This window comes from Peromyscus maniculatus, chromosome 12 (assembly GCF_049852395.1).
Source record: "Peromyscus maniculatus bairdii isolate BWxNUB_F1_BW_parent chromosome 12, HU_Pman_BW_mat_3.1, whole genome shotgun sequence".
Classification (NCBI taxonomy): Eukaryota; Metazoa; Chordata; class Mammalia; order Rodentia; family Cricetidae; genus Peromyscus; species Peromyscus maniculatus.
In genome coordinates this window covers 46,410,830-46,438,451 of record NC_134863.1, presented here as the reverse complement: position 1 = coordinate 46,438,451, position 27,622 = coordinate 46,410,830, and the positions used below count along the sequence as shown (strand labels likewise).

The 27,622-nt window shown below is 38.1% G+C and overlaps 1 protein-coding gene across 10 annotated transcripts in view; it reads right to left on the bottom strand.

The window, feature by feature from the left end:
• Senp7 (SUMO specific peptidase 7) overlaps window positions 1-27,622 on the bottom strand; it is a 107,403-nt gene that overhangs the window by 30,542 nt on the left and 49,239 nt on the right. For 7 of the 10 annotated variants that reach the window (XM_076548999.1, XM_076549003.1, XM_076549000.1 and 4 more), the window contains 5 exons: window positions 22,789-22,980; window positions 8,539-8,651; window positions 3,025-3,209; window positions 1,747-2,077; window positions 64-221 (listed from right to left, as the gene is read on the bottom strand). In XM_076548999.1, the coding sequence (XP_076405114.1) occupies window positions 64-221; window positions 1,747-2,077; window positions 3,025-3,209; window positions 8,539-8,651; window positions 22,789-22,980 (979 nt within the window). The remainder of the gene's footprint in view (window positions 1-63; window positions 222-1,746; window positions 2,078-3,024; window positions 3,210-8,538; window positions 8,652-22,788; window positions 22,981-27,622) is intronic. The other 3 variants (XM_076549007.1, XM_076549002.1, XM_076549008.1) reach the window with 1 other exon arrangement.

The following is a 27,622-nucleotide window of genomic DNA, read 5'->3' as shown; positions in this document are numbered from 1 at the left end:
CAGAGGAAAGGTTTTTAAAGTAGCACTTGACTGCTACTCTGTGAGCAGGCAGAAGTAAATTACCTGTACAGATTCGCATGCACTCAGGGGTAGTTCCGACAACTGTGCTTCAGAAGGACCCTGGTGTTCACTTGCAATCTCATAATCTCGACTAGGCTGTAACTTCAGAACTGCCGAATTCTTGTGTTCAATGGGTCCTTCTTCATCACTGGAAACAACAACTAAAAAGGAAAGTATGTTTTAAATGTGTCACAATAATGACTTACAGAAAAGAACTCTCTACTTAAATATCTTGAATAATCACATTAAACCTAAGTACCTAAATTCAACTTAAGTCTAACCTGTCTTTCACTAGCTGATTAGTATTGTCATAAACAGATTTCATATTAGCATTACTAGTCAACAGCTTCCTGACTAAAGCCAAAAGTAAACATGGTACACTCTGGGTACTGAGTGTCTTCAGGGATCTACAAGTTAAAAACTTGGGCCCATAAGTGTTACTTCTGAGATAAAGTGGAGCCTTTCAGAGGTGCGGCCTAGCAGTGGAAGATGCACAGGTCACTAGACATCCCTAGGTCACTGAGGCTTGCCACAGGGATATGGAATTGCTGTCCAAGCCATTCCCTTTGCCCCCTGGAAAATGAAATATGTGGTTTCACTCTACTGTATGCTCCTGACATTTCCTGCCTTCTAGAACATTCACCCGCAGCAGCCCAAAGCACTGGGTCCACTCAATCTTGAACAGAAGCCTAGGTAACTTTAAGCCAAAATAAATCTTTTCCTCACCTCCCTCTCTCAACTCTGAACCAAAATCAGTATTTTATTCTTTCTCTCTTTCTTTTCTCTTTCTTTTGTGCTGGAGATTGAATCCAGAGTCTTGTAAATAATAACCAAGCATAATGCCACTGAGCTATATTCCCAGCCCAGGCTTTAATTATGTAATTATATCAGGCATTCTGTTACAGTGATAGAACTAACAGACAAGTTTCCAAACAATTTCTAGTTTTGACAAAGCATTACGATATCACTCTAAATTGTGTCCTGAGTCCTTTCACATTACTTTCTTGTGGTGGGGGTAATGAATGGCTAGAAGATATAGATGCAACTCATTGTGTACCCTGTAGAATTTTGAATTTTTGTGTCAGAGGACAACAACAATTTTTAAGAATTGACTAAATCAAATTAATGACAATCAAGTTGAATTTAAATTCCACTCCAACAACATACAATAATAACAGTCTTCAGAGAATCTTTTTTTAAAACTACTGGGCTACTTCATGGTAAATATCTTTAAAACTTACTCTCAGGACTGGAGAGAGGGTTCGGTGATTAAGATCACTTTCTGCTCTTACAAAGGACCTAGGTTTGCTTCCCAGCACCCACATGGTGGCTGACAGCCATCTGTAACTCCAGTTCCAGGGAATGTGACACCCTCATTTGGCCTCTGAGGGCACCAGACATGCATGTGGTGCACATACACAAACATGCAAGCAAAACACTCACACATAAAATAAAATAAATAAATCTAAAGGACAAAAACAAAACAACTTTACTGTTTCCAGACTCTACTTGTTTGCCTGAATTAGTATTACAAGATTCATAAGGGAACCATCCAGGATGTTTTTCCTAAATTTGATATATTTCCCAGAGGCTCAAACAGCTTATGGCCTTAGGAAAATTTGAGAAAAGCAAAAGCTCTGAGTAAAGCTTTGAAAAGGAGTGTCTTTACAATCTTCTTTTACTTACTTGGTTCAGCTGAGATCAACAATTGGTTCTCTTCACTGTTTCCACCTACAAGAGACTTTTCTTTCACGGTCAAGTCCTCGTCCTTCTCAGCCGGGGAAGAGCCCTCCACCTCGGTGTGAGAAACGGAGCTCTCCGAGCTTCGGGTGGGTGAACAGGCCCTCCCAGAGGCAGCGGTGACACCTGACTCCTGAGCAGCAAGTGAGCACACGCTGGTGGCATCGCTCTCTGCAGGTTCAGGTGGGGCTCCTTCGGGGGGTGCTGGGTCCTCGTGACAGTTGTCACTTGGCTGCTCAAGCTTACTGGGAACTGTTGAGTCATTTTCTTCTTCTTTCTGAACAGTTTTTAGAAAGTAGAGAGATGACATTTTTCCACTGCGTTTCCCTAAGGTATACGTCTAAGACTTAAATTCATCAGGAATAACATAAAAATGAAAGTGTACCATTTGTGTAAGTATGTGGACAGACAGTACACAGCTATGCTAATTATGCTTGGCAGTGCCACCCAAAGACAATGATACAGGGTTTAACCCATCAAATCTGATGCCCCAATAATTTTTAAAGGGTCAAATAAAGAAATTTCTGGGCTGGAGAGGTGGCTTGGAGGTTAAGGGCACCGGCTGCTCTTCCAGAGGTCCTGAGTTCAGTTCCCAGCCACCACGTAGTGGCTCACAACCATCCACAATGAGATCTGGTGCCCTCTTCTGGCCTGCAGGCATACATGCAGGCAGAACACTGTATACATAATAAATAAATAAATCTTAAGAAAAAAATTTCCATATGTGGCAAAGTCAGAGCTAAATAAACTTTAGAATGACTGGATTCTTTTTAACATTTTTATTTCCAAAGTCGTAACAAAAATTGCTCTTTAATAACAAAAGCAAAAATAAGAAAGAACATCAAAACTTGTGAAAACTCTTGCCACCAAGCCTGACAATCTGGGTTTGATCACTTGTGCACACACCGTGAGAGGAGGGAAGCAACTCCCACAAATTGTGTTCTGATAGCCATCTACACATGAGCACACGTGTGCATGCACACAAGCACGAGTACGCTTGCGCGCACGCGCGCGCGCGTGCACACACACACACACAAACACACGGAAATAATAACGTGAAATAAAAGTAATGCGATTTAAAATTTAAAAAATAAAGTTTACAAAGAACTAAAAAAAAGTCCAGTAAAGTAGAAAGTTCAAAGACTATTCATTAGTTGGCTACAGTTAACTCATTTTATCACAGCACAAAATCATTCCCTATAGCATTTAAATACATCTACTTACTATATATTCTGGTGACTTATCCAAAGAAGATTTAGAATTATGAGAATCCTGTATATTACTTCTAACTCTTTTCTTTCTCTTCCTCGAAACTGGAGTGTGTTCCATTTCTGAACAAGAATGTGAAGCGTTCTTGTTTCTGGTCCCCTCTTCAAGATAGTCACAACCTTTATTTCCACTATTAAAGTCTTTAAAAAACATAAAAGGCACAGTTATGCCCAAAACATACAAAAGTTCCTCTTACATGAGTTCATAGCTGTATTGAAATCAATACACTGTCTAAAGCTCATGTTAAAACCTCTATAGTGACACTGGAAGAAAATATAAAAGTATATCCTACATTAACCAGCTCTGTTCTGTAGTGACACTGGAAGAAAACATAAAGGTACGTCCTACATTAACCAGCTCTGTTCTTCAGACAATAGATGTGAGGGGCATTTTATAAATTCTGTGGGGAGGAAATATCCCTTCAAGAAGTAATACAAATGAAACAGCTAACCATGGTTTCTCTATTTGGTATAAATGCATTTGTTGTTGTTGTTGTTGTTGTTTTGATTTTTTTTCAAGACAGGGTTTCTCTCTATGTGGCTCTGGCTGTCCTGAAACTCACTCTGTAGACTAGGCTGGCCTCAAACTCAGAGATCCACCTGCCTCTGCCTCCTGAGGGCTGGGATTAAACACCACTGCCCAGCTAATAAATACATTTGATAATATATTTAAAGGGTCTTATGAAAATATTGAAAATCTGTCTTTTAAAATGTTTGTATAATTTACCACGATTTTTAAAACTAGTCACAATATATTTAACTTAAAAGTAAAGGCACTAAAATTTAAGAGTAAAACTATGATTGCTGTTCTTTGGAAAGGAGCCAAAATATCTTTCCTTACCAGTTGTCTGTGGAATGTGATCATTTACAAGGAAATGCTTGATAATCTGCTTCTTCTTTTAATAGTCAAAATTCTCCCAATCCAATAAACCCCCATTCTGAATTGAAGAACTTCTTTTTTAAGTAAAAAGTATCATTTTGGAAAGCCATGTCAGTCATCACTAAAAATGCTTTTTATTTCAGTTAACAATATACATCACACAAAAAAATACCTTCCTATACGTTTTAATGGGAAGTTTGAATTATTTAATTTTCTAAATCATTATTATATGAGAATCAACTCCAAATTTACATGCCCAAATCACAAAGCAAGCCACATTTAGTCACAACTTACATTAATTTTAAAAATACTAGATTCAGGCCTGGCAGTGGTGGCCCACGCCTTTAACACCAGCTCTCAGGAGGCAGAGGTAGGCAGATCTCTGAGTTCCAGGCCAGCCTGAACTACATAGTGAGTTCCAGGACAGCCAGAGTTCCACAGGGAAATCCAAAAAGAGAAAGAGAGTGGGAGGGGGGACGGAGGGAGAGAAGGGAGGAAGAGACAGAAGAGAGGGAAGGAGGGAGGGGGAAGGGAGGGAGGGAGAGAGGGAGGGAGGGAGGGAGGGAGGGAAGAAAATTAAATGACTGGCTTCAACTTTCCAACTTAAAAAAAAAAGATGAAAGAAACAACTATCCTATTCCTTCTCCAAAGATAATAAGCTTCCCAGAAATCATTAACACAATACTTTTAAAAACAGTAAATTTTACTTGTATTTCAAATCAGTAAAAAGTCAGATACAGTATGGACAGCACAACTTGAGAGTCAAGGCAAAGGTTTTTCAAATAAAACCATCAGTACAGGAGGCATTCAGAAAAGGTAAGTGTGAATGTAGGAGGAATTAGGAGTGGGTGTAAATATGTTCAAAATATATTGTATGAAAATCTCAAAGACTAATAAAATATTGTAAAAGATCAACCACAATTTCTTAACATAAATATCAAAATTTCTAAAAAAAAAAAAAAAAAAAAAAGTTAGTAAAAGACTAAGAAGAGTCCGGTACAGTGGGCACACCTTTAATCCTAGCACTCAGGAGGCAAAGGCAGGTGAACCGCTGTGAGTTCAAGGCCAGCTTGGTCTACATAGTATCTCAAAAACAAAGGAACAAATAAAGGAAAAGGGAACGTGAGAAAAGCTGACAAAACATATTTTATAGGACTCTACCTTCAAATAATTTACTACTTACAAAGCAGTAAGCCAAAATAGGAGTAAACTTATTATACAGAGCTGGGCATTGTGAAACTAAGGTTCTACTAATATACTATATACAATTTAACATGGAAATATTCCTATTAAATGAAATTCAAAAGTCACAAAATTCCTACCAATAAAACATATTAAGCATTTCCAATGTATTCTTACAGTTTAAAGAAAAAGAAAATTCTACAAGGCAGATTCATTTCTCTACAAAAGGAATACTACACTTGTGATTTACTTTAGAATGTCCTTTGTGGTAAAGCTTCAAACAACCAGTATCAGAAAAGTTATCTTTTTCTTTAATTATCCTTTTTCATTGTTGTTTTCTTTCCTTCTTTCTTTCTTTCTTTTCTTTTCTTTTTTTTTTTTTAATGTATGAATGCCCGGCCTCAGCTTGGCTTGTTTCTAGCCAGCTTTCCTAACCTAAATTATCTTGTTTCTCTTTAATTATGTTTTGCTTCTGGGCTTTTTGCCTTTCTTTATCCTATATATCTTTCTTCCCTTCTGACTCTGTGGCTGCCTGTGTGTCTGGGTAGCTAACCTCTGGCATCCTCCTCTCCTTCTTTTCTCGCTCCTCACTCCTTGCTCTCCCTAGATTTCTCCTATTTATTCTCTCTGCATGCCAGCCCTGCCTATCCTTTCTCCTGCCTAGTGATTGGCCATTCAGCTCTTTATTAGACCAATCAGGTGTTTTGAGGCAAGCAAAGGCACGCATCTTTACAGAGTTAAATGCAATGTAAAAGAATGTAACACATCTTTGCATCACTAAAAAATATTCCATAGCATAAATGAATGTAACATTGATCTTACATCTTAAACATTTTACATCTTAAACTAATATTCCACAACATTTTCCCCTTTCTGTCTAAGTAAAAATGAAAGGTTTCAACATGGTAAAGCTATATACAATAAAAAGCTATAAAATAAGAATTACATTTACAATATTCCATCCATTTGTATTTAGCAAATTCAGAGAAAATACTTCATTACCCTTTTGTTTTGTTTTGTTTTTCAAGGCAGGATTCTCTGTATCCCTGACTGTTCTGAAACTCGTTCTGTAGACCAGGCTGCCCTCAAACTCACAGAGATCCACCTGCCTCTGCCTTCAGAGTGCCAGGATTAGAGGTGTGCGCCACTACCGGCCAGCAATTCTCTTATTATTATTCTGTATGTTTTAATTAGCATATAAGGCAATGAGTTTCATTATGGAACTCATTATACTTTGGTTTCTCTTCATCAATCCTCCCCAGTTCCTCTCCCCAGTAACCCTGTAGCCAACCTACTTTCTAGTTTCTGACCTATATGCACACTCATTCCCACATAACTACACATAATATTCAAATCAGAACCCAGGAGACCTTATACCTCATTTAATATAATAAGCTCCAGATCCAACCATTTCCTGGCAAATTTCATGACTGAATTTTTCTTTAAAGCTGCATGGGTTTATTTCTGGGTCTTTGATTATATTCCATTGGTCTATGTGTCTGTTTTGTGGGAGTAGCATGCTGTGTTTGTCACTGTGGATTTGTAGTATAAACTGAAGTCACTCATTGTGATACCTCCTGGCAATGTTCTGCCTATTTAGTTTTGGTCTGGATGTCTTTTCTGTTTCCATATGAACACTTAGGATTATTTTTTCAAGTGTTGTGAAGAAGGTCACTGGAATTTTGGTGGGGATTACATTAAATCTTTATGTTAGTTTTGGCAACATGGTCATTTTCATAATATGGTGTTAATTCACTGATCCAGAATAATTTGAAAAATCCTGGAATAAAGTTAAACTGATAGCACACCTACTAGAGTTTCTGAGACAGAACCAAGGCAGCCCTAGGAAGAAAGTTTATGACAAAATAATAGCCTGTGTCTGTGTGATTATGAGAGTGAGTGGAAGAAAGTGGAAATGAATAGCAACAAAAGAGAAAGAGCTACAGAAAACAGAAATAAGACGAGGTGGAGCTAGTCAGTGTCCCCAACCACACCACATGACTCATAAAATCTCAAGTATTCAAAATAAGACTCAGCCAGTTTCAGTTACAAAACACTTCGGCTAAAGTCAATTCGCTCGGGTTGGTCTTCAAGCCCTAACAACTAACCGTAAGGCTAAGAGCATATAAATAACGCTATACTAACAAGTTTCATATCGTTCCTAAGAAATGTTCCCACCATGTACTAAGTGGCTATGTGGAAGCTTGTCTCTACAAAGTTGCAATGCTTTCTCTAGTAATTGCCCTCAAAAAAAAAAAAAAGTTTCCACTGGCTTCTTGTATACATAAACATTAAGTCTGGTTTCCTTCGTTTCTATGAGGTCTACTAAGAAAATATTGTAGGGTTTGGAGAGATAGTTAAATGATTAAGATTACTTGTTACCCAACTACAAGGACATGCACTCCTGGAACCTATCAGGCATGGTCTTGCATACACCTGCTACTCCAGCTCCAACAGGGTGGAGGGAAGAGGCTGGCTGGGGCTTACTGGCTGGCTGCCAACCCAGCTCTGCCAGTTTAGGGAAAGAGTCTATCCCAAAGGAGTACGACAGAAAATGATAAGAAAGGCCAAAACCTTTCTCTGGCTTCCTCAGGCATACACACACACACACACACACACACACACACACACACACACACACACACCAACACACCCCTAACAACAACAACTCCCACACACACAAAGAGAATCCTAATAGTTATATTTAAAATGAAATACATAAATTTTTGCATAGTGTGATTAAAGGCCATTTTTTCTCATGAATAATTTAGAAAATTACTCAGAAAACAAAATATCTCACTTTGTTTTAAACTACCAACAATCCGAAGACATTCTAATGGCTAAGGTAGTAAACTAGTTTTTCATAAATTTTGGTTAAAAAAAAATTTAATCTTAAAAGAAAAATTAAAAGTAAAGGAGTCATAATATTATTAATTATATATATCAGGAGACATATGAAGAAGTTTTAGAAGTCTGAGATATATTTACCTTCATGTTTGCTAAAACTGGCTTAGGTAGGCATCCTTTCAGAGTTAAAAGAAGTTCTGACCAATGCATTTTATAGTAAGAGAATACAGTGGGTAGCTCATAATAAAATTCCAGATAACAGTAATGTTAAAATCCATAAAAACAATGATTTGAATAGCCAAACTAACATAACTTCATAGATAGTTTTACTCCATATTCATATAAAAATACAAAAAGCAATATTCAAATTTAACTTTTGGGACTGGCAAATAAAGAAATAAATATATACTTAGATACGTAAATAGATGCTTTGGCAATTTTATTTATATTAGATAACTGTTTACTTTCACATATCATTTTAATATCACTATAATATTCAACAAAAACTGCTGTAAATACAATAAGCAAAATTCTAATTTCCGTTTGCTAGCAATCACAAACCTTTGGGCTGAGTATCAGATGTCACAGAAATGCCACTATCAGCTCTGTGCTTTTCCTTCACACATGGAGTCTGCTTTGCAGAAACGTTATCTGTCTTACTTGGTTTTGAGCCTCTGCAAAACAGAATTGGATTAAATTCATTTCTAATAATGCTCAGATGAATTTAGAAGACACCTGACACAAATTCAAATAAAAATTCAATAGGCTAAAATAATACATTCTTATGTGTGATACTATATGCTATAGGTACTTTTAAAAAAAATATTGATGCTGGGGTGTGGTGATGCTCACCTTTAATCTCAACACTCAGGAGGCAGAGGCAGGTGGATCTCTGTGAGTTTGAGGCCATTCTGGGCTACAGAGCAAGTTCCACAGCAGCCAAGGCTACACAAAGAAACCCAGTCTCAAAAACAAACAAACAGAACTACTGAACTCAGATTTGAAAAGTTTCCATCTCTGTCTCACCCTTACACTCACTCCCAAAGGTCTCTGGGGGAAAGACAGGCTATCAACACTGTATCTGCAAAATGAAAGAATAATCTTACATAAACTAGGCAAGTCAGAGCTTAAAAAGTGAAATTTCAACAACACAAATACCCTGATAATCAATCAGTGTGTAATAAAACAATTATAAGCCAAAGCTAATTGTTAATATAGTTCAAAAATGGTTCAAAAACAAACCTTAAGAAAAAAATAAAGCTTGGAATGTGTTAACAAATTTTATCTATATAAAATAATTAAAAAATTTAAGTTATGGGCAAAACTAAAATAAAATGTTGAGGGAAAAACAAATTTTCGACCTGGTGTGGTGGTGCCCTCCTTTAATCCCAGCAGAGACTGGAAGATCTCTGTGAGTTCAAAGCCAGCCTAGTCTACACAGTGAGCTTTGAGACAGCCAGAACAACACTGAAAGACCTTATCCCGCACCACCCCTGCGAAACAAAAGAAAAGGAGGGAGGAAGAAAAGAAAGAAGAAAAACAAAAGTTTCCATGATAAGAATAAAACTTCTAGCAATTTTTTAAAAATACAAAAGAGGATCCATATAAAAGAAAATATAAAATTGGTCTGGAAGAATTCAAACCTATTTAAGTTATGGATTATTTAAAAGACAGAGGATGAAAATATAAGAAGGTAAAATATAAATAGCATCTTTACTTTGCAGTATATTTCTTTTTAAAATATGAGCACAAATTTGATACATAAGAAATATGTTAGTTAAATCTAAGTAAATGTAATATAATATTCTCTATATCTAAAGACATATTTTAAACAGTTTACAACTGTAAAATACAAGGTATTCACAACTAAGGTAACTCAAATAAGTGAAAGGAACTAAAAGATGAGTAAAATATAACCTATAAGAAAAATGATTGAGAATAGAGTAAATAAATTATAAATTTAAAAGCTATAAGAGACAAATATTACCAATGTACTACCATAATAAAAGGATCAGTTGTTGCTATGATTACACTATTGAGCCCTTTATAATTACTTTAATACTCAGTTTAACTTACAAAGAACTTTTGACTAAGTCAATTCATTCTAGTTAGTCTGAAGTCTCAGCCATCAACTTTCGGCAAAGAGCATATAGGTAACACTATACTAGCAAGTTTCATTTACTGAAGACAAAAGCCTAAGGCAAAGCAAAGTCTGTTTTGACTTTGTAACTTCCCAGCAAAATACCACAAAGCACTATAAACAAAACTAGAATGTGATATAAATTTTTTTAATTGAAATGGAGTTAAAAGTAAGGAAACAGAAAAACTGGAGCAGAAATTTAAAAGATAAAACTGATTTTTAAATGCAAACTATCTCTGCTTAGAGATAACTTGATGCTATAGCTAACAGGCCCTAAAGAGGGGCTGGAGAGATGGCTCCAGGCTCCCAGTGCCTGTTGCAGAAGCATGAGGACCTGGAGGACAGGTCCCCAGCGCCTACATACAAGATTCCCAGCGTCCATGTAAAAACCAGGTGGGCAGGCCCCAGTAAATGAAGCGGATAACAATTGAGGAAGACACCCAACCCCAACCTTTGGCCTCTATATGAATGTACACACACTCACATACACGTGAACGTGAATACATACATGCACACACATCATACAAACACGCAAATGCTAAAAAAGACCATGAAGATATGAAGATTCCTCCAGAAAACTTAAATTTGACAAATACTTTCAGCAATAAAGCAGGATAAAAAAAATCATATACAATGTAGCTTTTATACATACCAATAAAAATGCAAAGAAGTTGGGATAAAAAATCTATTCACAATAGCTTTTAAACAAATACCTTGTAACAAGCCTAACCAAGGAGGTTAAAGATCCTCTATAATAAAAACTTTAAAACACTGAAGAAATTCAAGACCTAGAAGTTTGGGAAGGCCTCCTTTCTCATGGACTGTCAGGATTAATACTGTGAAAATGGATAATGTCATTGAGAGAAATCTATAGTTTAATGTAATCTCCACCAAAATTTCAATGACATTCTTTATAAAATTAGAAAAAATAATCCAAAAGTCCATATAGAAGCACAAAAGACTCCCAAATAATGAAAGCAATCCTGGACAGTGATGCTGGATGTATCACAATACCTGATCTCAAACTACATTACAGAATCACAGTCACGTGGCAATGGAAAAAAATCATACACGTAGACCAATGGAAAGAATAAAAGATCCAGCAGCCACCACCCTGAACATTCCTCATATCCTCTGATCTTGGAAGTTGGGCAGGGTCTGGCCTAGTTAGAACCTGAGAGGGAGAACAGAAGATCGAGAAATGTTTCTGCAGCTACAGCCACCTCATTTTCAACAAAGGTGAAAATAACACACACTGGAAAAAAGCCTCCTCAACCACCAGTGCTGAGAAAACTGAATACCATATGTGGAAGAATGAAACTATGTCCATATTTCTCATCCCTCACAAACAACAACTCCAAAAGGACCAAAGACCTTAGAGTAGGATCTAAAACTCTTGGAACTGTTAGAGGAAAACTCTTCAAGATATAGGCACAAGACAAGGATTTCCTGAAAATAATTCCCGTACTATAGGAAATACTCTCAAAAATTATCAAATAGAATTACATGAAATTAAGGCTTGTATATAGAAAATGAAACAATCATTAAATTGAAGAAACAATCTACAGAATGGAAAAAGAAAACCTTAACAATTATATATCAAACAGGAATTAACATGGAATCTATAAAAGAAAAACCTATAAAAAATTTAAAATACAACAAATCATTCACTTAATAAATGAACTAATGAATTAAAGAGACAGTTCTCTGCCCCTTCCCTATGGAGGGATACCTTGCTCTGTCTTGATACAGAGAAAAGGGGTTTGGTCCTGCCTCAATTTGGTATGCCAGACTTTGTTGACTCCCCAAGGGAGGCCTTACCCCCTCTGAGGAGTAGATGGGGGGTGGGATGGGGGGAGGTGGGGGAGAGCGGGAGAAGGGGAGAGAGGGAGGACTGGGGTTGATATGTAAAATGAAAAAAATTAAATAAAAAGAGAGAGACAGACAGACAGAGAGACAGAGACAGTTCTCCAATGAAGAAACACAATTGGCCTACACATTTTTTTAAAAAGTATTCAAGATCTTATGGTGTTGGTGGTGGCTCGTGGCTTTAACCCCAAAAGAGGCAGGTGGATTTCTGTGAGTTTGAGGTCAGCCTGGTCTACAGAAAAAAATTCCAGGATAGCCAAGACTACGCAGAGAAACCCTGTCTCAAAAGACCAAAACCAAAACCAAAAAAAAAAAAAAAAAGTATTCAAGATCTTTAAGCCTATCAAGGAACTCTTAAGTTAAACATGCAGAGAGATTCCATTGCATCAATATCAGAATTGCTATCATCAAGAAAACAAATGCTGGCAAGGTTGCAAGGACAGGGGAACTTTGATACATTGCTAGTGGGTGTGTGTAAATCGGCTTGGCCATTGCAGAAATCAGTATGGAAGATCCTCAAAATACAGAACCAGCCATACTGTGCCTGGATCTATACCACAGGAAAACTAAGCATACGACAGAAAGACTTAAATACACAAGATTATTGCTACACTATTGACACACAAAAAAAGCTAGGATTTAGAACAAGCCCGAAACTCCTTCAGTAGAAAAATATATAAAGAGAATGTTGTATATAAACACAATAGAATTTTATTCAGCTGTAAAGAACAATGAAAATTATGACATAAGCCAGACACAGAGAGACAAAGACTGTTTTCTCTCAGATGAAGAATCTAGACTTAAATTTAGATACACATGCTGCATAAATACATATAGAAGACATGAATGTAGAAAAAGGTCTATGAGAATGAACAAAGAAGTGCAAGAGGAGGTATGGAGGGGGAGACATAGGAAGGTAAAAAATACATGTGACATGAAAACAGTAGGGATATTTGAAGTTCAAAGAAGGAGGGGGGGCAACTAAGATCAAAGTATAATGATATATATGTATTAAAATATACATGTATTAAAATGTCACAGTAAGAGGTGGAGAGAAGGCTCAGTGATTAAGAACACATATACTTGCTCTTGCAGAGGACCCAAGTTCGATTCTTCCAGAGGACCAGAGTTAATTGGAGTTGGGCAGCTCACAACCACCTATAACTCTGATCCAACAACTCTGGCCTCCGAGGGCACCTGCACTCGTGTGTACACATTTGTGCACACACACAGACAATTAAAAATAAAAATACATCTTTACAAAATGTCACAACAAAACCCACTATTTTGCATGCTAGTAGTTAACGGTTTTAAAAATCACTAAGTAAATGATTTAATGTTATGCCTTAATGGAAAAAAAAAGGAGAATAATAACAACAGAAAGAAAAAACTGTAAAGATTTCAACAGAAACCTAAACTAGGAAAACAGTACAAAAGATCAACAAAACTAAAAGTTGTTTATTTGAAAAGACAAACAGACAAGCTTTTAAATAACTTTAGATAAACTAACACAGATGAAAATTAGAAGTAAAAACAGAGCTATTACAACAGATAAATCTAAAATGAAAAGGAGTGTGAAAATATTACAAACTATTATATTCCTCAAACTGGGAAACTCTGGGGAAAACTTATAAATTCCTAATCATAAACAAACTACAGACTACCAAGATTGAGTCATGAAGAAATAAAATCAAAACAGACCAATAATGAGCAATGAAATTTGATCAGTTATAAAATGTTTTTCCATGAAAGAAAAGTCTAAAAGGTGATCGATTCACTGCAAAAATTCTATCCTCAACAACATAGGCAGTACAAAGCAGCTTTGTGAGGAGAACCCATGAGACTCCAAAACAATATAGGCTATTGTCATTGCCCTGGCTGCCTTCCAGAACTTGAAGGTGAGACCCTGTTGCTGACGACACCACACACTTCAGACACAGGACTTGGAGAAATCCAGGTGGATCTGACCTGGAAGCCTCCTCCCTGAAGACGAGTTCTCACAGTATCTGAAGGTGCTACGCAAGCTGCCAAGGGAGAAAAGCAACAGTCCTACCCAGCTGTAAAGCCTGGGAACCTTAGCAATGAATGACCAGCACTGCAGGAGTTCCTCAAGGATGCAATGGTGGCACTTATATCCTGGGAGTGAACAACAGCCACCTAATTGGAAGTGGACTCACTCAATAGGAGGAAATCATGCCTAGTACTATAAACTAAAAAATTACCCATAGCTGGTGAGGTCATGGGCCCCAGAGGAGAATCTACTGTTGTATATTTTTAACTGCATTCTGAAGTTTATCCTAATGTCCACAGATAAGTGTAGTTCTCATTCCTCATCAGAGAAGCTTCTTTTTGTGCACATAGAGACCATTTAAAAACGCAAAACTGGCAAAAAGACAGAGGGCAGACCATGAAGTGCCCAATACCTACTGATGCATCTACAACTAAATCCTTACACCTAAGGCTCAAGGAACACCCCAAGAGGAAGCCAAAAGGCTGTGAGAGCCAGAGGATCAGAACTTCTGCTGCAAGACAGCATCTTCTTTACATGACAGGAAACTGCGCCCATGAAATGTCAACAATATGGCTGCCTAAACTAGACCTGAACAATGCCACCACCAGTGAAATGCTAACGTGGATAGGAGAAAGTTCACAAGGTCCTTCCCCAGATGAAGAGCTACTGGCAATTAATGGAGAGAGAAAGAGATTTAGTATTTTCCAGGGATGAGCCACGACAGGTTATATAATCCTATGTTACTAGCCCTAAACATATATACACAAAAGAAGCAATACTGACTGCAGTCGGGATATAATGTATGATATTAATTAATTAATTAATTAATTAATTAAAAAGAAACACTAATGACTCAGCGGGTTGCATTTGCTTATACATGTGTGTGTGTGTGTGTGTGTGTGTGTGTGTGTGTGTGTGTGTGTATAACAATTAAAGAAGAGGTCATGAATTTGAGGAAGTTGGGGAAATAGGAATAATAATAATAATAATTGAGGAAAACAAGAATAATTGGAATAATTAATGAATTAAAAAGGAAAGGAGAATGAGTAGCTAGAATAAATGTAAGTTTAAAATTACTCCAGGATTAATTTAAAGCATAGTAATTAAGATTTATACGTTAAAATAGTGAAAACTGCCATGTGGAATATACTACCTAAAGTAGATAATTTAAGTTTTCTGTTCACCACTGGTATTTTCTATCATTCTCACATAATTCTATTCCAGTTGTCTGTAACGGGGATAGTAGTCATTCTTGGCAGGATAAGGCTAAAGCAGAGCTTTCGGTCTTCACCTACCATTGCTCATATGCACCATGAGGTGCCCCAGGGAGAGAGAGGTTTGCAGAGGAAACGTCAGTTTCTATGGCTACAGCCCGCATTACTCCTCCACAGACTGAGTTCGTACGTGATGTTACATAGAACAAGAGTTGGCATGTTACCACGTTCTTTACAATAACAGAATGATAATAACAATAATTTAGACAGCCTGTCTCTGGGAAGCTCTAAATAATGTCTACATACCCATTCTGCTGTTGAGAGGAAGTGGGAGGAGGGTGGTTACAACAGATGCCTACACTCCATATAGTCTGTGTTCATCTTGTATTTCAACCGTGTCACAGGCCATGGCATAACACAGCACATGGCAATTTATATTCAGGTGTCAACTGCTGTGGGATGGTCTGTATGTCAAATTACTCTGATTGGTTAATAAATAAAACACTGATTGGCCAGTGGCCAGGCAGGAAGTTGGTGGGACAAGGAGAGAGGAGAATTCTGGGAAGTGGAAGGCTGAGGAGAGAGACACTGCCAGCTGCCGCCATGACCAGCAGCATGTGAAGACACCGGTAAGCCACCAGCCACGTGGCAAGGTACAGATTTATGGAAATGGATTAATTTAAGCTATAAGAACAGTTAGCAAGAGCCTGCCACAGCCATACAGTTTGTAAGCAATATAAGTCTCTGTGTTTACTTGGCTGGGTCTGAGCGGCTGTGGGACTGGTGGGTGACAAAGATTTGTCCTGTGGGCAAGGCAGGAAAACTCTAGCTACAGTCAACCCACCAGATAAATAATTCTCTGATAGAGGAACCTCATTCAAGCAAGGCTTATGAGGCCACAGACTCTGAATGCTGTTTGCTTCTGTCTGTAATTTCACATGTGCAATACGGCTGTGTAATTCCTCCACTGCCTGTGTGTTTATCTCATGAATATAGTCACCTACTGGGCACATGCATATCTGTGGAAGGTCAGGAAGATGATTTCTTCCTAAGCTGTATAATGTTGATGAATAGAAATAATACTAGGATTTTTTCATAGTTAGGCCTGCAGTTGCACACGAGGTCTGTAAGTCACACCTAAAAGCTGTTTGACATCAGAACTCAGGCTGACATAGGAAAACAGTTGAGTCCGGACTGGCTCAAATTCCTTTAATCTTTATATTGAGAACTGCAGTTACAGGCTTCTTGTACATCGTGAGGTGACGCAAAGCTTCAAAAGAGCTTTAGATCGGACCAGGTGCCTTGCTCTCACAAGGACACACAGCTAAGCTGCCGGGCTAGGCTGTAAACACAAAGACAGCCCAACTACTGCTAGCTGGTACATCATTCATTTCTTTACACCCATTCCTGACCTCAAATTGTGAAAATATATTCTGACTAGTCAAAGCTACAGAAAATAACTTGACTCTGTAGTCCCTAATGAGGGATGCAGGTGTTCTTAGACAATCAGAAGTTACACACAGGATAGGAAAGTATCCTATTTCAAGACTTAAAAACCTTTTATTGTTACTGTGCCTTGGAGAATGCCATAGTAAGCTCATATTAAGAAATTTAAGATAAACTTGAGTTCTAATCAAAGCATTTATGACACAGATCTCTTTCTGTAAAAAAAAAAAAAAAAAAAAAAAACTTCAAGAAAGCCCAGCATTTCTATTAATTACAAAATGTTAGTTTATAATGTTACTACAGTTAGAAATATAGGATATATGCACAAATTCCTTATTTCTCTTAGACGCCTCAACAGTTTAACTATCTCTCTAAATAGATAACAATAAGTGGATCTTTCTTTGAAGTTGCAACTGCAAGATTACAGCCCCAGCGATTAGAGAGCTAAGATTTATTACATATGTATTGTCGGGGTGGCTCTGTTTCTTACTGTTTTCTGAAATGAGACCCTAAAATGTAACTCCTATGTTCACCATGAAAGCTTCTGTTGAGTATAAACAGCTGTAAGAAGCAAAGAGGAGCTGGAGCCAACATGAGAAAACAGACAGAGAAGCCAAGGTGAGAAGCGAGAGAGTGAAGAAAGCGACCATCAGACTGCGTGTGGTCTTTCCTGAGACCCTCAGACAGAAAAAGCCCCTGGAGCCTCACGACTCTGTGGTGTGTTCTTCACTACCCTGCAGCAGCCTGGAAGCTGGTCTTTCAGACCGCAATACAGCTGTGCTGGGACAGATCTACTGAAGCAATGTCACAGCTCTAAGTCAATGTATGTATGTCCATCAAGTCCTCTGAATTCTCCTTTCAAAAAGACTCCTTCTAAGAAACGAGAGAACGGAAGTTTCACTTGAGGAGCTTTGGACTCCTCCTTAAACTAAATGCTGAGGCCAATCAAGATCCGTCAAATGCTTTGGCCACAGTGCTGTTGGCAACAGTGGTCTCAGATCATTCTGGCATTTCCAGGGTAGACGGCTTCAGAAGCATCAACTACAGCAACAGCCTTTAATAGATTCTTTTAACTAGCAGCAATAAAAGGGCATAAAAATAATGCTACCACTTATTACCAGGCACCAGATTATGGATTTTACTCAAATCTAACCATCAACCCCAAAAGACACACATTCTTATCCCTGTGTTAAAGACACAAGGCACTTGCCAGGGTAACTCTGTGCCAGCAACACAGATGAAAGCTGAATCCAGGTCTGGCTACCATGTTTGTGCTTATTCCAAATGTAAGAATTCAAGACAACAAGAGAACTGATTTTCAGAGGGCACATCAAAGCTACCCAGAAATTTCACTGCTTATAAGGAACCTGAAGAGAGCTAGGTTCACGGAATAGATTCTGGAAACAAACAAATTTCATACTGACTATAATTATTCATCTTTAGTATAGGACATGAAAAGTACAGATTAGCCGGGCGGTGGTGGCACATGCCTTTAATCCCAGCACTTGGGAGGCAGAGCCAGGCGGATCTCTGTGAGTTCGAGGCCAGCTTGGACTACCAAGTGAGTCCCAGGAAAGGCGCAAAGCTACACAGAGAAACCCTGTCTCGAAAAACCAAACCAAAAAAAAAAAAGAAAAGAAAAGTACAGATTATAATTTATAGTTTCCTAAGCTCCTCACATTAGAGCTATTTTCTTAATTACATAAATATATATCAACATAATTTGTATTCTATGGAAAATAACAGCATAAATTTCAACAAAAAGTGCTTAAATTGTAACATTTTTGTTTATATTATATTTTATGTGCAGAAAATTTATCACTTTGATATTTAAAAAGATAATTTAATGAGGCTGGAAGATGGCTCAGAGGTTAAGAGCACTGGATGCTCTTCCAGAGGACCAGGGTTTGATTCCCAGTATCCGAGTCCCAGGGGACCCAGCACCCTCTTCTTATCTCTATGGGTATGGTACATGGTACACACACATATATACAGGCAAAACATCTATATACATTAGGATAAAATATAAAAATTTAAATGATAATGTAACTATTTTATAAAGTAGTAAATACATTCTAAATTAATTCCCTTTTTACAGTTCAGGAAAATTAAGCTCAAGGTTAAATGTCACAAACATTGAGCCGGGTGGTGGTGGTGGTGGTGGTTGCGGTGGCGGCGGCGGCAGCGGCGCGCACACCTTTAATCACAACACTCGTGAGGCAGAGGCAGGCAGATCTCAGTGAGTTCAAAGCCAGCCTGGTCTACAGAACAAGATCTAGGAAAGGCACAAAGCTACACAGAGAAACCCTGTCTCAGGAAAAAAAAAAAAAGAAAGAAAGAGAGAGAGAGAGAGAGAGAGAGAGAGAGAGAGAGAGAGAGAGAGAGAAAGAAAGAAAGAAAGAAAGAAAGAAAGAAAGAAAGAAAGAAAGAAAGAAAGAAAGAAAGAAAGAAAGAAAGAAAAAGTCTAGGTTAATATCATCAACATTAACCTAGACAGATGAAATTCATTTGCATTGATAGTGATTATACGGATAAATATGGCACAATACCTCTCCTTAAGTATGGTCCTTTCAATCTACTAGAATAGGCAGAAACAAACACAAAATAATGTGATAAGTGCATTTCTAACATCTTTAATTATACATTCAATCTACTATCTGGATAATAATACTGAAATTCTCTTTTAATTAATTTTTTGTCATATTTGTTTTTTTTATATGCATGAGTATGTTGCTTGCATGTATGCATGTATGCCAGTTGAGTGCTGGTGTTCACAAAGGTCAAAAGAGGTCATTTGATCCCTGAAACTGGAGTTATGGATGGTTGTGAGCTGTCATGTGGGTGCTGGGAACCAAACCCAAGTCCTCTAGGTGCTCTTAACCACTGAGCCACGCTGTGGGACGGTCTTTCTGTATGTTGTGAATATGTGATGTTCTCATTGGTTGATAAAGCTGTTTGGCCAATGGCATGGCAGAATAAGGTTAGGAAGGACTATCAAACTGAAGATGGAGATGAAGAAGGGTGAAGTCAGGACAGACGACAGCAGTAACCAAAGGAGCAAGATGCCAGAACACTGGTAAGCCACAGGCCATGTGGTGATACAAAGATTAATAAAAATGGATTAACTTAAATGTAAGAGTTAGTTAATAATGAGCCTGAGCCATCAGCCAAACATTTATAATTAATATAAGCCTCTGAGTGATCATTTGGAAATGGCTAGGGGATGGGGCAGGACAGAGAAAAGCCTCTGTTTACATATGGCACCCACAGTCTGGCATGGACCCACATAAGACCTGAGAAAGCTTAAAAAAGGTTCTGAACACACAGAAACAGAGCCACACTGGACTTCCTAATCTCAAAGTCTCATGCCAGCAGTAGCGCAGAGATACATCTCCCAACAAGATAAATCCAGCTACCAACCACCATGAGCTAAGCCATGTAGCATGTTTCCACAGTTTCTCAGAAGCCACGGTACAGAGAGGGTTCTCTCAGTCACTGCTTGGGGGCTTAAGCATTCAGCACAAGCTCTGGCAGCTCATTGCGGGGCAGGTTAAGGTTTTTGCTCATACAGACAAAGGGTTAAGAAACACAGTAAAAACAAATTCAGCAGAAAGGCCTCTAAACAGGTAACAGAGTGTTTAAAAGATGTGCTGAGGCTTTAGAGAGAAAGGAGAAAATACATATACAGCCTTAAATTAAAATATAGATTTAAAATAGTAAAATAAAGTCCTTAGAAAGGGGAGTAAAGTAATATAAAGAAAATAAGCCACATGAGGATGGAAAATGCACAGAAAGTCTGGATTATGTACATTACTGTGTTGTCTTTAAAATTTTTGACTGCTATGAGACATTTGGTTATGGAAGCTACTAGATTAAACCAATCTGTATATTTTAAAAATACCTTGACTACAAAATTTAAGCCAAAAGGTCTGCCACTTTGGGGAAGACATTATGCTTTTGTTTCCACAGAAGGTGAGAGTCTATGGATTCATTCCAAGTTAGAAGAGATCAGGTTTAATCAAGGAAGACCCTGAAAATCCTAACTACAGACATGAGAAAAAAAATATATATCTAAAGTAACTACAAGACACATGACATATATTTTACATGCTCAAACATAAAACAAACAAAAAATTACCTTTGGCTGGCTTGTGTGCAATGCACAGTTAATGTGTGTGTGTGTGTGTGTGTGTGTGTGTGTGTGTGTGTGTGTGTGTTACCTTTAAAGGTTGGAAATGGCTACAGGATGGGGAGGGACAAAGAAGAGCCTCCGTTTACAGAGCCATCTCTCAAGCCCATCTCTGAAATTCTTATTTGGAGAAGGGACAATTTTTAAAAGAGATTGTCCTGGCTAACTTTAATTGCCAATTTGGAATAATATAGAAGCACATGGAAAGAGTGTCTCACTGAAGAACTGTTTACTCTGGGTTAGCCTGTGGGCATATCTGTAGCAGATGGTCTTAACTGTGTTAACTGCTATGGAAAGGCACCATTCGCTAGGCATGAGGTCCTGAGTTATGAAGGGTAAGAAAAGCAAGCTGAACACAAGCAAGCGAGCACACATGAGCACACATGAGAACACATGCACTTATTTTCCCTGGTCTTGACTGTGGACATGGTGTGATAAGCTGCTTTAAGCTCCTGTCACTGTCACTTACCCACAATGATGGACTATAATCTGGAATTGTGAATGATAAGAAAACCTTTTTCCCCTAAGCAGCTTTTGCCAGGATATTCCGTCACAACAAGAGAAAGGAGTAGAACAGAGACTAATTATGTAAGTTAGCTTTGACACTTCATGAATCAGAACACAGATATGGAAAACGCAGAAGCTGATAAGAAATAAAAAGTTTTAAAAAGATACTATTTGTTAGAAATGTTAAGGACTTTGTTATAAGCCTTTAATGGGGGAACCATAAGCATGAGGCTTACTGTGAAAATATAAGTTTAAACAAGAGTTAGAAGGGACATTAAGACCAGAACAAATTTTCACTGAAACAAAAACTCTGAATTCTACAGACTGAAAGCAGAAAATAAGTTTGAGTAGTCTATAGCAAGTGAACATTTAAAAAAAATCTAGAAGTCAAACTTGGTGGTGCACACAGGAAGCCCAGCACTCAAGAGAAGACAAAGGGTCACAAGTTCAAGACCTGTTACTGAGCAGAAGAAATTCTCTCTCAAAACAAAAACCCAGTAGAATTCATTAACTGAGCATCTTCTAGCTTTTTTGACAAAGTATTTCTTAGTTCTAGTCCATGTAAGAACCTCCTCCTAGTGCCTGAAACAAAGCAACTTAATAGCTATCTATTTTAAGTAGTACCATAAGCTATATTTGTTAATATCTATCTTAAGTAGTAGAGTAAGCTGCACTTGCTAATGGAATTCAACTATTGCAAACAGATTTTGTCAGCAGTGTGTTCATCCATTTGTTCAATAAATATGTACTGAGCACTAAATGCAAGGTTCAGTTTTCCTGGTATTATGAGTAAAGATGGATGGGTGGGTGGGTGGGTGGGTGGGTGGATGGATGGATGGATGGATGGATGGATGGATGGGTGGGTGGGTGGGTGGGTGGGTGGGTGGATGGATGGATATAGATATGGATATGAATATGGACAGATTCACAGAGAAATGTACAGACAGATGGGTAGAAGGTTAGACAGGAAGAGAAAAGAAGGGAGAAATTGAATTATTTCTATTATACCAGATAAATGGGTATGATACTAAAGCAGGTAACTCAAGTTTCATTCAGTGTTTGTATCCACTTTTCCAAAATACAAGAATGGACTTTTGATTCTGATTATGAGCCATGAACTGCTACTTCCAAAGCCATTCTACTCAGTGTGGGAAAGTCACATCAGCCATTAAAACATATTTGTCTTATATTTACAATATGTATCTGGGAGGAAAGATCAGGTACATAAGAATGAATATATGCCGGGCGTTGGTGGCGCACGCCTTTAATCCCAGCACTCGGGAGGCAGAGGCAGGCGGATCTCTGTGAGTTCGAGGCCAGCCTGGGCTACCAAGTGAGCTCCAGGAAAGGCGCAAAGCTACACAGAGAAACCCTGTCTTGAAAAACCAAAAAAAAAAAAAAGAATGAATATATATATTTTTAGCACTAGACATACCTTTCAGATAAAAAGCTCTCGTGATGATTTACATTCTGACAAGACTCTAAGCTGCCATCAGATGATGAAGAAAGTTGCTCTGACTTCAGGTTGGCTGTATCACTCAAACTGGCCTCAGTTATAGATGGGATCTTTAAGTATTTTCTTCCTAACTCCGTTCGCAGGATATCCGTCAATATAACTCTGGGTATCCTGCCATATAGAATGACAAACACTGTACTGTACTAGAGTTTTCAGGGGTGGGGAAAGAAGAAAAAGAAAAGAAAAAATGTATCCCATGAAGTTGAATTTTCAAACATTGTCACTTCAGTGCAAGTAAGCTCTCTCAGAATCGTAACAGTCAGGAAATCAACACACAGATACTCAAAATTTGGGGTAGATAAAACATTTTGCTTCTAAAAGTATTGTTTCCTACAAATTATGGGGCATATTATCAGCATGTGACTATAATATCTTTAACTTTACTAAGAGATACTATGGCAGTACTTAAAAGTTTAACCAATTTTTCTCAAAAAAATGTTTTATTTCTTTTCCAGTATTTATTAAAAACACATATCACCACAAACCAATCCATGACATTTATGTTTTCACTTAGTAGAAAGATCCTTGATAGACACTTGTGATCACCAAATGATGAATGCTACATCCATTAAGAAAGACATTCAGATTACATCCGTGGTAATGCTAGATTCCACAAACAAAACGGCACATACACTGATGGTAATGTCTATGTTAACATTATAATAACATCAGATGAATAAGGCGATAGGTTAAATGTTTAGAAGTGTATAGTATATCTGAAATATTTAAAGTTTGCTAAATTGGTGGACTCCATAGTAGATATACTGTATGTCTTGTATCTTCATAATCAAAAACCAGTGGCAGAATCTCCTTGGTTACTCAGCTTCCATTGTGAGCAAGTGATGTGTTGCCACACTACAAAGATTTCCTCAAGACTGCCTTTGACTCGCATGCGCAAGGTCTAGGGTTTGACTCCACCATGGTAGGGGGAGGAGGAAAGACAGCATTTGACCCTACTGACTTGTTCAAGGCAACTGTTCTCATTTGCCGGGGATGGGGGGGTAGGGGGTGGGGGGGTGGGGGTGTCTTTTTTTAGGTTTTTAAAGTATGTATTTAGTTATTTTACTTGTGTATGGTGGAAAGCCAAAACAGAGTGTCAGCTGCCCTGGAACTAGAGTTACAGATGGTTGTACCTGGTGTGGGTACTGGGTACCAACCCTGGGCCCTCTGCAAGAGCAGCAAATGCTCTTACCCACTGAGCCCTCTTTCTAGCCCCAGCGACTGCTTTTGTTTTATTGTAAACGCGTTCTCATTATGTTGTCCAAGCTGGCCCAATTTCAGGATCAATCCACTTGGCGTCAGTCTCTCCAGCAGCAGGGTACAGAGTACAGGTGTTCGTTACCAAGCTTGATAGTTATCAGATTTCAAAGCACTCGTTTCTCCTTTATTGGATGCCCCACGTCCCCTTAACTACTACAAACATGTAGCGAACATGCTTTGCTGATATCTTATGGAAATAAAGGATATATTCTGAAAAGGCTTAAGTACTTTTGCTTAAATAAAAATGTCAACTTCACTGAATCTTGTTAAATATTCAGAAGCATTATCTACTTTCAATATGTTAAGACATTGTGTTCCTTTCACTATACTCCAAACCATGTAAGATGCGGGGCCTTAAAAGAACTTTAGGACTAGTGAGATGGCCTGACAACCTGAGTTCAATCCCTAGCTCTCACATCAAGGTGGAAGCAGAGCATCGAGTCCCAAAAGTTGCTCTCTGCCCTCCACAGATGTGCTGTAGTACATGCGTGCTCATATTCTCACACATCATACACACATACACATTAATAACAACAAAATTAGCCACCGATACTAACTTTAAATTAGCTTTCTATTTTAAACACTGAGCATCCCAATCTCAGAGCGTGAGTGATGTGACCAAGTGTTCTAATGCACTCTCCCCTGAGAGCCTGCTGTCTTTGGGCACTTGCTTCTTTCATTCCATAAAAGTGGGTTATGGATAACTAAGACCTTCTACAGGTAGGTACTTCAGGAAATCCTTGAATATCTACTTCTAGTATAACCACCATTAAAAAAGGAGTTCTACAATGATTAAACAATATCTATGATCTAAAATCAAAGCTGACAGTAAGTACAGCTCCCTTAAATTAGTGTTTAAGATGGATAAAAAAGAACGGAAGTGCACTCCAATTTGGAGGAAGTAGCACAGAGGTATTTTTCATTATTGTTGCATCATTTAAACCTCTAAGTATCCTATTAGTACTGTCTGCTTTGTACACTTGATTCCAGAAAGGATTATCCTTTGAAGCACTAGATTGAAAAGAAATGCTAGATTTGAAGTGGTGGGGGCAATGAAGAATCAAAAGAAATCTCAAGATTCACTTCTTCTGATCTCATACTATGCACTGTTCTAAAACAAAAATCAATTATGACTCTCAACACTTTAAGAAAAAAATTAATCTGGGTGTAGTGGCACATGCCTTTAATTCCAACACTTGGGGAGCAAAGGCAAAGAGATCTCTGGGAGTTCTTGGCTACCCTAGTCTATACAGTGAGACCCTGTCTTGGGGAAAGAAAAAGAAGGAAGGAAGGAAGGAAGGAAGGAAGGAAGGAAGGAAGGAAGGAAGGAAGGAAGGAAGGAAGGAAGGAAGGAAGGAAGGAAGGAAGGAAAAGTTGGAGTAAGACAGAAATACATTTAGGTTATCATCAGATTTTTCCAAGGAAATGTTTTAGTGCACATAGAATTTTATTTGCTTTTGCTGGGCAGTGGTAGCACACGCCTTTAATCTCAGCACTCCAGAGGCAGAGGCAGGCTGATCTCTAAGTTCAAGGCCAACCTGGTCTGTAGTGAGTTCCAGGGCAACCAGGGCTACGATACACTAAACTGACAACTCATTTTGAAAATCAATAAGGTGTTTCCCATTATAGAGAAAGTGAATCCAAAAGCTGTAGGAAAAATTTGTGGGCACATAGGAGATATATCAAAGAAATGCCAACTATCATTTTGTGTGTGTTTAAATATCTGACGGGAGCATAATTTAAAGATGGCTTCAAGTGTTCAGTACCTAAAATAAGCATTTCTTCCTGAAAATAAAGGGGCTGTATACAAAGAATTCTAGTACTAAACAATGCTGAAAAGGATAAACTGACCTAAAAAAAACCAGCAAGGAAAGAATACTGCTCAGAATTTTCTTTTGAATAATAAATGGTCATCCAATTCTCTTTAGCTTGGTTGGCACAGCTATTCATATACCCTGACCAATCCGTCTCAGTTGACCTGTCCACCTCTGTGAGGAAGATCAGCGTGGCAGCTTCAGGAGGGACGCTCACGGAGTGGTGAAGAAGAACCAGGTCCACCGAATCAACCCTGGCAAACGACGGGGTAACTGAGGTTGTAGCCAGAGGGCCCTCACATCCCATCCTCATATTATTTGTTATGCTAGTAGAGTTTGAAGAAAGAAAAAATCAAAAAAGGGGGAAATGAAACTTGGAAAGATAAATAAATGTAAGCTGGATACGAAAATTAGTCAAATAACAAACTCACGATTCTTTCCTAGAACAGAAAAAACAAAAATTACTTTAAAAGATTAGACACTAAGCACTAGAAGCTGCGTTCCCTGAGGTGCTATAGACCTTGAAGGTCCCCCAAAGCTGTCAAAGGGCTCAAGACACATCCCAACATGTCCCCAACACTTTGCTTTTCAACTAGAAAACACTCTACGGCTATGTGAACGAATGCCACAGAACAAAATGAAGAATGAGTAGAACACCAAAGGTTAATGAACTACGTAACATGTAGTAAAGCCCAATTCCTATTTTCCTGCAGAGAAAAACATGGAGATTCCAAAGGGCGAAAGGGTGAAGAAAGAAACCACAGAACAGGAATTATGAGCACAGGCTGCAGATGCTCACAGCAGGTCAGGAATCTGATTCCACCACCAAGTAACACTTGTTTTAGGAGAGTTACTTACCAAAATTTCTGTTTCTGAGCACTGATCACCTCATCACTAACATGGGAAGAGTATCTACCTTCGACAGCGAGAATTAAACAAAATAATAGATTCAAAGTAATTAACACAATTGCTAGCATGTATATTCAAAGTAAATGGAAACTTAGTTGAATTTCATATTATTGAAGTGTAGATGTAACCAACTGTCTTATTTAAATAAGAAACACAGAGCCAATGCAGAAATGAAAGCCAAGAGGTCAGAGCAAGAGCTAAGAGCTAAAAACCTTACCCTTCCCTGTCGCTGTTGCCCTACCTCTCCAAAAGAGATCTACCTCCTGTGTGTCTGTCTTTTTATAGTGTTTCTGTTCTGCCTTCTCACTGGTTGTAAACCCAACCACATGACCGCCTCATCACTGCCTGTCTGTACAGACCTCCAGGTCTTCTATGGTTGGTATTGAGATTAAAGGCGTTTGTCTCCAATGCTGGCTGTATCCTTGAACATACAGAGATCTGCCTAGCTCTGCCTCCCAAGAGCTGGGATAAAAGGCATGCTCCACCAATGCCCAGCTTCTGCGATGGCTTGCTATTAGCAACTTTATTTATTAACATACAAATAAAATCACATTTCAGTACAAATAAAATATCACCATATTTCCCCTTTTCTATTTTTGGAAGTCTTGGTCAATGTTAATTTTGAACTATTAGACTCTGCAACCTTGGTAAAAATCTAATCTTTGGAAAATTAAGTATAACTTACACCTAGCAATGACTATGGTCATTTCCTCAGCTCTTCAAAATTCATAGCCATTGTCCAATACCTTCTATTAGCTATGGATAAGAGC